The 11,596-nt window shown below is 57.0% G+C and overlaps 1 protein-coding gene across 1 annotated transcript; it reads right to left on the reverse strand.

Annotated features, from left to right (window-relative positions):
• Positions 1-6,234: 6,234 nt before the first annotated feature.
• On the reverse strand, positions 6,235-8,816 carry LOC138110220 (serine/threonine-protein kinase pim-1-like). Its single transcript, XM_069014926.1, has 5 exons — positions 8,223-8,816; positions 8,051-8,101; positions 7,459-7,825; positions 6,637-6,813; positions 6,235-6,378 (listed from the first exon to the last, which is right to left on the reverse strand). Exons 1-5 carry the CDS (start codon positions 8,814-8,816, stop codon positions 6,272-6,274), a joined length of 1,296 nt encoding a protein of 431 aa, XP_068871027.1. The 3' UTR covers positions 6,235-6,271.
• Positions 8,817-11,596: the final 2,780 nt, after the last annotated feature.

Genomic DNA, 11,596 nt, shown 5'->3' on the forward strand with positions numbered 1-11,596 from the left:
GTGGATCCAAACCCTTTATTTCCATGAACAGTAGTGATGTGAAGTGGATGTCCTTTTTTCACGGTTGTTTTAAAAACTGGCAATATCAATAACTGTGCTACCCTGCCGTGGGGTTGAATGATCCAGTGTTGTTCACTATTGTTTAACAGAACTACTTTACTTTCTCCTTGATAATCTGCACCAACCACTCCTCCCACCATATGAACACTTGTCAAGGCCAAGCTTGAGTGAGCAGTTATCAAACCAAAGTGTCCCGGAGGAACCTGAATTCCTGTGCCGGTACTGATAACTCTCATTTGCTTCTGATTTATCCTAATTAATTCTAATGCCTAAAGGTCCAGCCCTGCAGCCTCTGCGATGGCCCTGTCAGGGGCCATCTCCCCCGGAACAATTTCCCAGGAAGTCCAAGTGTCACTGTCCGTGGTTGTATTTGCAAATTGGGTGCAGCCATGCGCATCCAGGGGGTTTCCATTTCCCCAGTGGGCCCATTGTTAAGGATATGGAGCACATCTGTGAGGTGGGTTTTTCATTGCCACACGTTCCCATCTCCTATATTTTTCAACTGCTCTTTTAACAACCCCTTCATCTGTTCAATCAATTCTGCAGCTTGTGGATAGTCTGGTAGATGAAAAACCCAGCAGTCTTACTCACTTTATTTTTCGCAGTAACAGACAAAGCATTCCACGTCCTAGCGTCAGCAAACCCTATAAAAACAGCCAGTTTCATCCCTTCCTCCTTCATCTGTTGTATACAATCTCACACAGTTTCCCAGCGATGTTGGGGTCCTGGCCAATCCTTTTCTGTAGCGTATTTAGTCTTATATCCCTGAGAAGCCAAAGCTAACAAATGGGTATTTGGAGCATTATTTCACAATGTCATTATATAGATGTGAAAACATAAACATCGATTTTTATTATATTATATACATGTAGATCATTAATTTTTGTTATTATTCTCGTTGTTATTATTATTATTATTATTTCCTTTGCTCAAACAAATCCAAGCTCAAGATTAAAAACTTCTTCTGTCGCTCCATGTGGGAGCGTTTCAACAACAATCGTTCCTTCTGTTGGTGCTGTTTCCGAGATGCTGTTAACAAAATTCACCCTCCTCTTCCCAAACCCACAAGTTCTTTTCCTTTTTCCATATGCAATTTTTGGATGCATTTTAATACATCCAGTGCTTCAGCTTCTTTCAATTGACATCCTCATTGCTCGCACGGTGCTCCGACCTCAGCCCACACCACAGCCAGCAAACCCTAGGGAAGGTCTTCCCATGCGGGAATTTTGGATGGGACCGATTCCTTACACTTACATTTAAAAAGCAGCATTTTGTTGTGATCCGGCCAGACTATACCAAATATGTTTTACCAGTGGGCAGGGTCAGCACCAAAGACACAGACACCAACTCAAGGAATTGGCGTCATTTACTGTAGTTCAAAGCAGCAAAGAATCACAAAAGGAGAAGCTCAGCAATGCACCCAATCATCACTACCAAAGATTGCGTACAGTAATCAAGAAAGAGACAGCACCAGTTACCCTCAGGCCTTGCCATCATCCACATCCTCACATCAGCTGGGGGAAGCTGTCACAGCCAAGGACTGGAGAGCCATTCCCGGACACTGGGAGTTCCTGCAGGTGCCTCCACCCACAGGTGAGGCTTCCAACCTCCCTGTGAGAGGGCCCACCTTTGATAGTGTTGAACTAACAAACCGACAGCACTTCCAGTGTGGGAACATCTGGTTTCATTCTCCCGTTTGTTTCTCCCAAAGCCTGGCCAGGGCTCAAGGAGGAAGCAAGGGAGTTGACTTTGACCATACAGCCCCAAACAAGGCCAGATGTCAGATTTCATGGCCTTGTCCAGCTTCCAAATACAGAAAGGTCAAGCCATGTTTCACTAATGGGTGGATACATCTATCAGAGCGCTAATGACCATGCGCATTTCATGAATGAGCAAGTTCAAAGATAACCTTTGCTTGCAAGGTTCTGATGGTGCCCCAAGCCCCAGGACTGGAGGGGCCCCTTGGCTGCGGGGCTGGGAGGGAGGGAGGGAGCTGCCCCTTGTTCTCACTCTGCCTCACGCAAAGCTGGGCCGCTCACAAGTGGGGCAGCACAGCAAACAGGCAGCCTGCGAGTCTCTTCCATCCTCGTCTCTTGAGATTTTTCACCTTTGAGCTTAGGGTCTACAAAGGCAACTGCTTTTGGTCCCGCTGTGTATCCCCACGTACAGCAATGCTGCTAAATCCGTCTGTAGCACAGCAGCAGGGGAAAGGCCTCAGCCCTTCAGTGTCAGGAGCTGCCGGGCTCTGCCTGAGCAGCTCAGCCAGCAGGAAGGGAGCTGCTCCACACGGCAACGAGGAGCAAAGGACTGCAGCACCTCCTTCTTGGGCAGAGCCCAAATTCGGTGGGGGAATAACAGAGTTATTCTCGTGCACTGGTGCATCAGCACTGCAGGTGCTGTGCCCGCAAGCACATGGTTCGAGATCTGCAGAAGAATTCTGCAACTCTTGACTGGGTCAGGATGTCACCAGTGCTAAACTCCACTTTAGCCCAAAGCAACCACTTTACGCATCTGCTAGTGTCTGCTAGATTTTTTCTTCAGGGTATCCAGACAAAAGTAAACAGGAGGAGCCTACATTTTCATTGTTGAGCAGAAATGTATCTCATTTTGCTGTACAATCCTTTTTTAAGACGAGTTATCTCTTAAAAAAAAAAAAGAAAGAAAAAAGAAAAAAAAATATGAAAGAGAAAAAACCAAATGTGTAGTGAAAAATCTTCTGTAACTTTGGATTAAGAGGTAACTGATCTTTTTAAAAAGAGAACAAAGTTATTTACTTTGCAAATGTGCTGATGGCATGGATCCATCTCACTGACCTCAGCATCCTTTTTTAAAGATTTTGGGGTTGATTGTCAATATTAAATTGTGGTTGAAGCAATAGGAAATTGAAATATGGATTGTGCATGACCGTGTCTTGAGTGTAAAAATATTGCAGTTTGAAACTTGGACCTAAAGTATTGCAAATAAAAGTTATAAATACCAATGGATTGTGTGACAGCAGCTTTTCCTATAGGATGTGCAGCATCAGAAAGACTTCATCAGTGTGGCTGCGGGTGCTTTTAGCTTTGTCCTGTGCCACTCTATGATGACATGAAACAGGACTTCACCTGCCACCAGCCCAGGCCACCCTTTGCCACCCCAGCTCCTTGGACCTTGGACAAGCAGACACAAAGTCTTTCTGCTGCTTCCCCCTTTTGCACAAATGCACAGAGAGCTGGGATTTTTCCAGGCCTCGTGTCTCCATTGTGCCATATTCCTAAAGAACCAGCAGCCCCTCCCGATGAATACGGTGAGTTCCACAGATGCTTGTCAGCTCCACTTCCTGCCTAGAAATCTTGAAACTGCTTCTAAATGCTGCTCTCTTCAGCTCTTGGACACCTACTCACACAGAGCCGGGCAAAAAATGCTCCTGACGCCAGCTTACAAGGTGAGTAACGCCAAAGAGGGCTATGTGGGAAATCTCTATCCCTGCCTATCCTTTTAAGAGATCTGTGCCTTGTATCTAAAGGAAGGAATGTGCAAGCAACGGGACTGACACTTTCACTCTCCGTGTTCGTTCCGCAGCCACGGGTACAAAGACATTATGGGAACCCTTGTGCAGACAGAGCCTTCCGTCCCTGTAGAAGGGAGCGCGGCGGGTGGGGGCGGTTGGCGGGCAGCGAGCCCCGGACAGCAGGCGAGATCCGGCTCCACACCCGGCAGGCCCTGCTAAGGCTCAATGCCGGCTCCTCTGCAACAGCAAAGACCTTCAGCCTTGGCACTGCCCAGAGGGGCAGTGCTGGCCCGGCCGCACAGCTCATTTTCCCCACAAGTTGCAGGAGGTGAGAACGCAACACTTGCAAACACTGACTGCGAGCCACAGCGCCGGCTGCGCACCATTAACCTCAGCTCTGGGACCACTGTCTGCCCCAAGCTCCGGGGGATGCATTGGGAGCCCGGCTGGGCTCTGCCCTGGGGCCATCCTCCAGTGACAGCTGCAAACAGGGAGCATTTAGTTGCCACCAAGAGCCCAGCCACGCGTGGAGGGGAGCCGGTGCAGGTGCGGCCTGCGCTGTTGCCTGCTGTGCTCTGGGGCTGCTGCTCCCGCAGAGGGAACTGCACTGGCGTGCCAGAGGAGACAAAGAAGCTTCAGCTTAAGCCAAACTGAGCTGGGTGGCTGGGCTGGCAGGAGTGGGGAGGGTCAAGGGCATTCACAGAGCTCATCCTGCTGGAAGGACGAGGAAAAGTGGCAGTGGGAAGTGAACAGTGAGGAGAGCTGAGGCCTGGAGGGCAGCTCTTGAATGACACTCAGGTCTCACCGGACCTCTGAGACATTGCTGTTCTTCTGCCAGTGACAGGATGAGTCCCTAAACCTGGGGCTCGCTCCTCCCCGTGGTCAAAGGCATCAAGGAAGGCTACAGTGCGACAGAGACTGCCCTGAGCTGGCAGCTCACTGGGGGAAAAGAGGGAGCACTTGTGAAGTAAAAGGCAGGTGGGGCAGAGAACTGTTCAGAGAAGGGCTGAGCTAAAGCTTGAGCAAGCTGAGAAATGTCATTTGGGGTCATCGCAGATTGATTTCATTTCACAAGTTATTGAACAAGTTTATTTTAGGGCGGGGGGGGTGTCATGTTTTCCCCTGGAGGCGTGCACTCTGCAGGCTTGAGCTGCGTTGCTGAAATGCTCGAGCACGTCTCTGCTGCGGCTGACACCGGGTTCTTCTTTGGCTTCTTCCGGCCCGGTGCTGAGCCGCAGCAGAGCCCTGGCGGAGCCCAGAGCAGCCTCAGCATCCACAGAGCCCGGCTGCAAGGAGAGAAAGCAGAAACCGCCCGTCACTTGAAGGCTGCTGTCCCCCTTGTCCCAGCCGCCCGCGGTGCCCAGGCCGTGCTGGCTGTGCTCAGAGCGGTGCCCGAAGCCGCCCGTCACTGCTGCCTTTGGCAGGAGAGCAGGATGGCAGGACACGTGCCACCGCCCGCAGCCAGCCGTGGCAGATCCACCTCCTCAGCAGCTGCCCAGAGCGGGATGCTCCTGTGCTCGCTGCCATCTCCCAAAAGCCCTTATCCCACCCGTGCCAAGAAGACGGGGACCCACCGCACGCCACCCGCCGCCGGAAGAAAAGCTGCTCCCAAGCGATGTCCTCGGTCTTCTCCAAGGCCCCGTCCCATCCACGCCGCAGCTGGTCCCAAGCACTTCCCGATCCAGGCTGGACACCACCTACAACGCTTCCTTTAAGAAAAACAAACAACAAATTAATGAAAAGGGATTACAGACAAAAAGGAGAAACAAGAAAAAAGGGAAAAAGTCTTCTCTCTGTCGGGGGCCTGAGGAAGGCCCAACCTTCCCTACATGCTGGGGAAAAACCCACCCACAGGCGAGGGAAGCCCACGCTTTCTCCCTTCCCCCCCGCACTGCCCCCCAACAGGCACAGCGAGCCCAAAGCAAACAAGCGGAGTGGAGCAGCCCAAGCCCCTCCTTTCCTGCAAAACAAAGCAGCCCGTGCACAGCTCCTGGAGTGCCACCTCTGCTCCTGCCATGGGGGCTTGTTTGTGTCGGGCTGGCTGCCCCAGCCCCAGCCCCAGCCCGGGGAACAGTGGGTGGTGGGGGCTGTTGGCAGGGCCAGGGGCCGGCTCCCATTTCCTAAGCACCCCAGCCCATCCCGCCCGCCCTGCCGAAAAGCAGCTTGGCAGCCGGCTGAAGAATTAGTTGCATCCGCCCCAGCAAAGGGGGGAACCTTTGCTTCCTGGCCAGGCCGTGCAATGCCCAAATCTGGGAGCATCCCCCTGCGTGTGGACTCATCTGTAAATTCGCTGTGGAGCCTGGCTTTGAAGAAGGTGCCAGAATCAAAGCCCATCATCTTCAGCTTGCCGGTGGCCAGGTCGAGGAAGAGCTTGCCGTCCTTGACATCGTCCTCCACGTCTCCAGCAGCAGCAGGAGTACAGCTTCTCCAGGGGCTCCTTCTTCCCTGCGGCTGAGAGCAGGCTGTCAGTGCCCCGCCCAGGGCCCCGGCTGTCAGTGAAGCAGGACAAGCAAAAGCAGCTTGCACGGCGGCCACCAGTGCTGGGAAGAGCAGCTCAGCGCCAGCACAAGGGCTGCGTGTCCCCATCTGACGACCCCTGCGCAGCCATACAGGCAGGGCAAAAAAGCCTGCGTTTCTTGGCTTCTTCTGGCCAAGGCACCTGTGGAGCTGTAACTTACCGGCTCCCTGGATCAAAGTGTGCCTGTGGCTCTCTCCCTTCTTCTATGGACGCTGAATATCCTGCAGCCAAGGATCACACGACAGGTCTTCTAATGAGGGCCTGTCCAAGGAGTGCAGGGACAGACACCCTCTGATCAATTCCTTGCACTCTGCGGGGAGAAACCAGAAAGCGCCGGTCAGTTGCAGAAGGCTCCTGTCCGCTTTGCCCCACTATTGCCATGCCCAGGCCATGCCATGGGGGCTCCGAGCTGTGCCCGAACTTTCCCATCCATTCTTTGTTTTGGAGGAGAGCAGGAGAGCGGGGCATGTGCCACCTCCTCGGCAGCTGCCAGAGCGGGATGCTCATGAGCCCGCTGCTGTCTCCCAGTACTGCTATTCCCCCCCGTGCCGCAGAGATGAGCATCCACCTTGAGAGAGCCGTTCTGGGAGCGACAGCTGGCCCCAGCTGATGTTCCGGCCCTTCGGGAACGGGTGCCGCCCGCAGACCATCTGGTGCAGCACGATGCCCAGGGACCAGACGGTAGCTGCCTCGCCGTAGTACCAGCCAAAATGGGTCCATTCTGGGGGGCTGTACGCTGGTGTTCCTACGGAATAGAGAGGCAGTTCATTTGCGGGATGCTGCCTGCTCCCGGAGCCTCGCCCCAGCATCCCTGGGCACGCGGGGGCCGCACCAGTGGCACGCGGCATGACCCGCTGCCCTCTCGCCAGCGCCTGTGACTTGTGGACAAACTGTGGGTTGTAAAAGAAGCCACCGGTGTCACAAGAGGGCAGCGGAAGCCCTGGCAAGGCCCGAGCATTCCACGCAAAGGGAAAACCCGCTCAGTGCCGGGGGGGGGGAAAAACCATGCCTTCACCCTCCCTGCCTGCATTGCCCCAAAAAAACATTCTGAAGCCAAGGCAAACAAGGCGAGCTGAGCAGTCCGAGCCGTTTCTTGCCTGCACACCAAACCGGCGGGTGCACAGCTTCTGGCCCCCGCCCTCTGCTACCCCCACCCACGGCTGTGTTTTTGTCACGCTGGCTGCCCCAGCCCCAGCGCCAGTCCTGGGCAGAGTGGCTGGCGAAGGCTGCCAGCAGGGCTGGAAGATGGCCCCCCGGCCACCCGCACTCAAAAGCAACTGGGCTGAAAACTCGGTCCCATGACTGGCATCAAAAGGGAGAATCCCCGCTGCCACAGCCAGGTTGGGCCGCGAGATGCCGGCACCGGGAGCCTACCCCGGCGAGGACTCACCTGCAAAGCGGGTGTAGGCTGTGTCTTGCAGGTAGGTGCCGCAGCCAAAGTCAATCAATTTGGCCTGGCCGGTGGCCAGGTCAACCAGGATGTTCTCTGGTTTCACGTCCCTGTGAAGGACCCCGCAGCTGGTGCAGTGCCGCACGGCCTCCAGGACCTGGCGGAACAGCTTCCGTGCCACCTCCTCTGACAGGAAGCCCCGCGCTCGAATGAAATGACGCAGGTCCTGAGAGTGCTCCGGCCGCTCCATCACCAGCACCACGTTGTTGGGGAGCGCGAGCCACTCGAGGAGCTGCACCACACCAGGGAAGCCGGTGGACACCTTGTCCAGCAGCACGACTTCGAGTGGTGCGCTGGTGCCGTTGGGCTGCGGGAGGAGCACGATGCCGTCAGTGGGGCTGATGCCGTGCCAGGGCTCGGGAAGCCCTCGCCCAGCCCGGGATGCTCTGCGCCCTCCGCTGCCCCCACGCCCCCTCTCCCCCGAGGCGTCCTGGCGCCTTCCACCCTCCCGGGCCTCGGCTTATCCCCGCCCGTCACGCCCCGGCTTCTCCCGCTGCCCACCACCGCCATCCCCCCACCGCCGCTCACTCACCAGCTCGCCCCAATGACGGATGCGGTTCCGTGGCACCCGTTTGATGGCCACCTGCAAGCCAAGGGGAGCAGCGGGCTGAGCTCGCCGCCCGCCCTGCCGAGCCCCATCCTCCTTCTCCTGCGCCCTCCTCCGCCCCCCTCCTCCTGCGCCCGCCGCCGGCCCCGCCACTCACCGGGGCGCCGTCCGAGAGCCGCGTCGCCGCGAAGACGCTGCCGAAGCCGCCGCGCCCCAGCAGCGAACCCACCACGTAGCGCTCCCTCAGGCCCTGCTGCGCATTCCCTGCCGGCGAGACGCGGCTGTCAGCGCTCGGCCCGGCTCCAGAAACGGCCGCCGGGCGCTCCTCAACCGCCCCGGGCCGGGTATCCCCAGATGCTGCCTCTTTCGAAGGGGACACCGGCGGCTCGGGGGCGGGGGCCGCGCTGCCGAGCGGAAGAGCTCGGACCGGGGAAGACGCGGCGGACGTGGCGGGAGCGGCCGCGCCGTCTGTGTCCTCGGCGGGTCCCGGGAGGAGCCGGGGCCGGGGCCGGGGCCGGGGCCGGGGCCGGGGCCGGGGCCGGGGCCGGGGCCGGGGCCGGAGTCGGGCCAGCCGGAGCCAGAGGCTGACAGTGCTGCCCAAGAGGCAGGCACTGATGCCCGCCCAGCAGCGCCACAGCCAGTACGCCAAGAGCCGGGCGGAGGCGAGACCGCGGCGGGACGCCCGGGGGCGGGGAGGGCGCAGCCCCGCCCGGCGCCGCGGGAGGGCCGGGCGCATGGCCCGGCCTGGCATGGGGAGAGGGAGGCCGCGGAAGGGGCGGAGGGGGTGGAGCAGTGAAGGGAGAGCGGGACAGGGGATGCGGGACACTGGGAGAAGGAGAGGAGGAACAGGAGAAGGAACGCAGAGGGTCTGGAGAACCGCTGCTTTCGTGTTGCTCTTCTGCTGCTGCCGCTGCTGCCGCTGCTGCTGCTGCCGCCGCTGCCGCTGAAGCGCTGGGAGCGTTGGTCCGCGTGTCCGTGTGTCTGTTGCCCGGGTGTCCGTTTTTGCCCCGCGCGCCCCGCGGCCGAGCCCCGCGCGCCCCGCGCCAGCACGGGCCGCTCCGGGGCCGAAGCGGAGTCACGGAGCATCTCTTCCTCCCGCAGCCGCGCCAAACGCACCATCTTGTTTAGCTTCTTCTTCACCAGATTGTAACTCTTCCTTGCGGCAGTCTTGCAACTTGCCCCTGCTGCTGGCTCGCCCCGCGCCGCGGTCTCTTGCTCACAAGAGCAAGAGCAACCAAAGCGCTGTCCGCACTTTTCGCCTGGAGCAGAGCAAAGTGCTGAATGAGGAGCCTGCCAGCGCCAGGCAGAGGCAGCCCCGTGGGAGGGCAGAGCAGGACGTGAGGAGGGAGACGTGCAGCCCCTGCGGGGTGCAGCGCTGCTCCCCGGCCGCTCGGCGTGGGCAGTGGGAGCGGCGGGGCCGTGCCCGGCGCGGTGCCCTCGTCGCCAGGGCTGTTGCTGTTTTCTTGTCCGGTTGCAGGTGAAAATCGGAGACTGCCGATAGGAGGCTTCAAATAAAAGAATGGAAACACTCTTTTTGCTGAGTTCTGATGCCGGTCCAATAGAGCAGCTAAGCTCTCAGCTGTTTGCCTCCTCCCTGCCAATCCAGCACTTTCAGCCTGGAGCAAAGGCCCTCTCTGCAAAGAAACTGCTGGCTGGTTTCCTTCTCCTGCTGTTCATTGACACAGGTAGAAAAGCAGACTAGTTTGGATGCTGAGTCTGTCCAAACAGACAGTGAGCTTTGCCATGTGAAGCCAAGACACGGAGTCTTGAGCCCTGCGACAGTGTCATGGGAATCACCTTTGTTGCTGCTGCTGTCTATTGTCACTGCTGAGGGTGCAGTCCTAGGGGAGCACATGCCCTGTCTCTAGAAGCCAGAGCCGAGCAAGGCACTGGGCTCTAAAATCTTCCCTTGGCAGGCTTCTGGTGTCTCCAGCATTGCTTCCAAAGCCAAACAGGGAGAAGGCAAACTGTGTGTAGCTCTTGGTATTGTAGAGTGTCTCAAACTTGCTAAGTCCTAGGTGTTTGAGGTAAGATCAGTTTGCAATGACTGTGAGGTAGAACTAGTGCAAGACAGAAAAGGGGAGCATAGAAGGGAAGCAATTCATAGTATACGGGAACATCTTGGGTTGTTTCTTTCCCTTTGCGTGTCCCTTCTGGGAAGCTGTTTTGCTTTTGCAAGAATCTTGTCCACAGTGATGTTTGCTCTTTTCAAGACCCTTTCCTGGAGACCTAGCTGGAGCTCCTGTCCCAAGATGTGCCATCACATGCAGCTTCTCTTGGCTTGCCACACTGTGCGTGCAGCACGACTCTTGCAGCAAAGCAGGACCAAGGTTTTGAGAGCTTGACAACTTGTCCTTTCTCCTCCTGGTGGACTAGCGAGTTGTGCCGTGGGTAAGGTTTTCGTCGTTACTGTTCTAGGCTAAGGAAACAGGAGGAGGGGGTAGCAGCGATTGTTAGGCTGGCTGAATGGAGAGGAAGAATGTCCGGAGCCTGCAGCCAGAAGTGGAGAGCTGGGGGCTAATCCTTCCAAGCTCTCAGTGGACATCTTGCAAGTGACCTGGACTGTGAAAATGGTCTGACAGAGGCAGTTGGTTTCTGAGTTCAGCGTAGATGCTTGCACGTCTGGTGCGTTGGTGTGCAAATCAAGAGTACAATCGGTTCACATGGAAGCACCAGAAGAAGCTGGAGCTCTCCGAGCAGACGACTGAAAGAATGTGCAAAGGAGAAATGCGGGAAATGACTTGGTGTACCTTGCCTGGAAGAAGGGTAGTTTTTTCGAATAATTCCTAATCCGTTCCCTTGGCTTTTGACTTTCTTAACAAGGCCATTTGCATCCCCGATTCAGCACGAAGCGAGAGGCCCGGGCTTACGGAAGCGCGCCAAAGATTCCTCCGCAGCGACGCTCAGGTGGAAAGAGGAGCGGGGCGCCTGAGCAGCCTCCGGGGAAGCATCCCGCGAGGTGCAATTTGCGCCGTGCTGGGAGAGGAGGAGGGGGAGAAGGATGGGCCTTGCGTGGCAGCAGCAGCAGCAGCAGCAGCAAGTTTGGGCCGCAGGACATTGGGCCTGCGCCGCTGCCCCACAATGGGCGGGCGCGTTCCCGGGGCTGCGGCCCTGGCAGCGCGTCCGCTGAGCTGCCGACGCTGCGGGAGCTCCCCGGGCTGGGCTCGGGTTCCCGCTGGGACTGGGCAGCAGGCTGTGCTCTCACTGTGGTCAGCAGCAGTGGGACGTACCTCTGGACATCCACGTCTCCTGCTGCTGGGAAGAAGCAATGAAGCGAGTGCAGAAGTTCTGCTTCCTCTTTCTCCCAGTGGATTTTTTCATTTCATTCCACACTCCAGAGGCAATTTCTGTGCTGGCCTCTGTCAGCTGATTCTATTTCAAGAGCACCAGCAACAGGGCTGTGTTTGAGCGCTGTGAATGTGGCCTGTATGGCTTTCATTCTCCTTGACTTTTTGCTTATAGACCTGTGAACATTTCAAGATCTGCTAATCAGGATGCCTGCAACAAAACATCTGAATTCCCCATCAGAAA

Source organism: Aphelocoma coerulescens, chromosome 4A (genome assembly GCF_041296385.1).
Source record: "Aphelocoma coerulescens isolate FSJ_1873_10779 chromosome 4A, UR_Acoe_1.0, whole genome shotgun sequence".
NCBI lineage: Eukaryota > Metazoa > Chordata > Aves > Passeriformes > Corvidae > Aphelocoma > Aphelocoma coerulescens.

Coding starts and splice junctions, on each gene's coding strand:
- LOC138110220 (XM_069014926.1), bottom strand. CDS start 8,816: ATGCCAGGCCGGGCCATGCGCCCGGCCCTCCCGCGGCGCCGGGCGGGG. Junction 8,102..8,222: donor GGCTCTCGGACGGCGCCCCG/GTGAGTGGCGGG, acceptor CTTGGCTTGCAG/GTGGCCATCAAACGGGTGCC. Junction 7,826..8,050: donor TCCGTCATTGGGGCGAGCTG/GTGAGTGAGCGG, acceptor CTCCTCCCGCAG/CCCAACGGCACCAGCGCACC.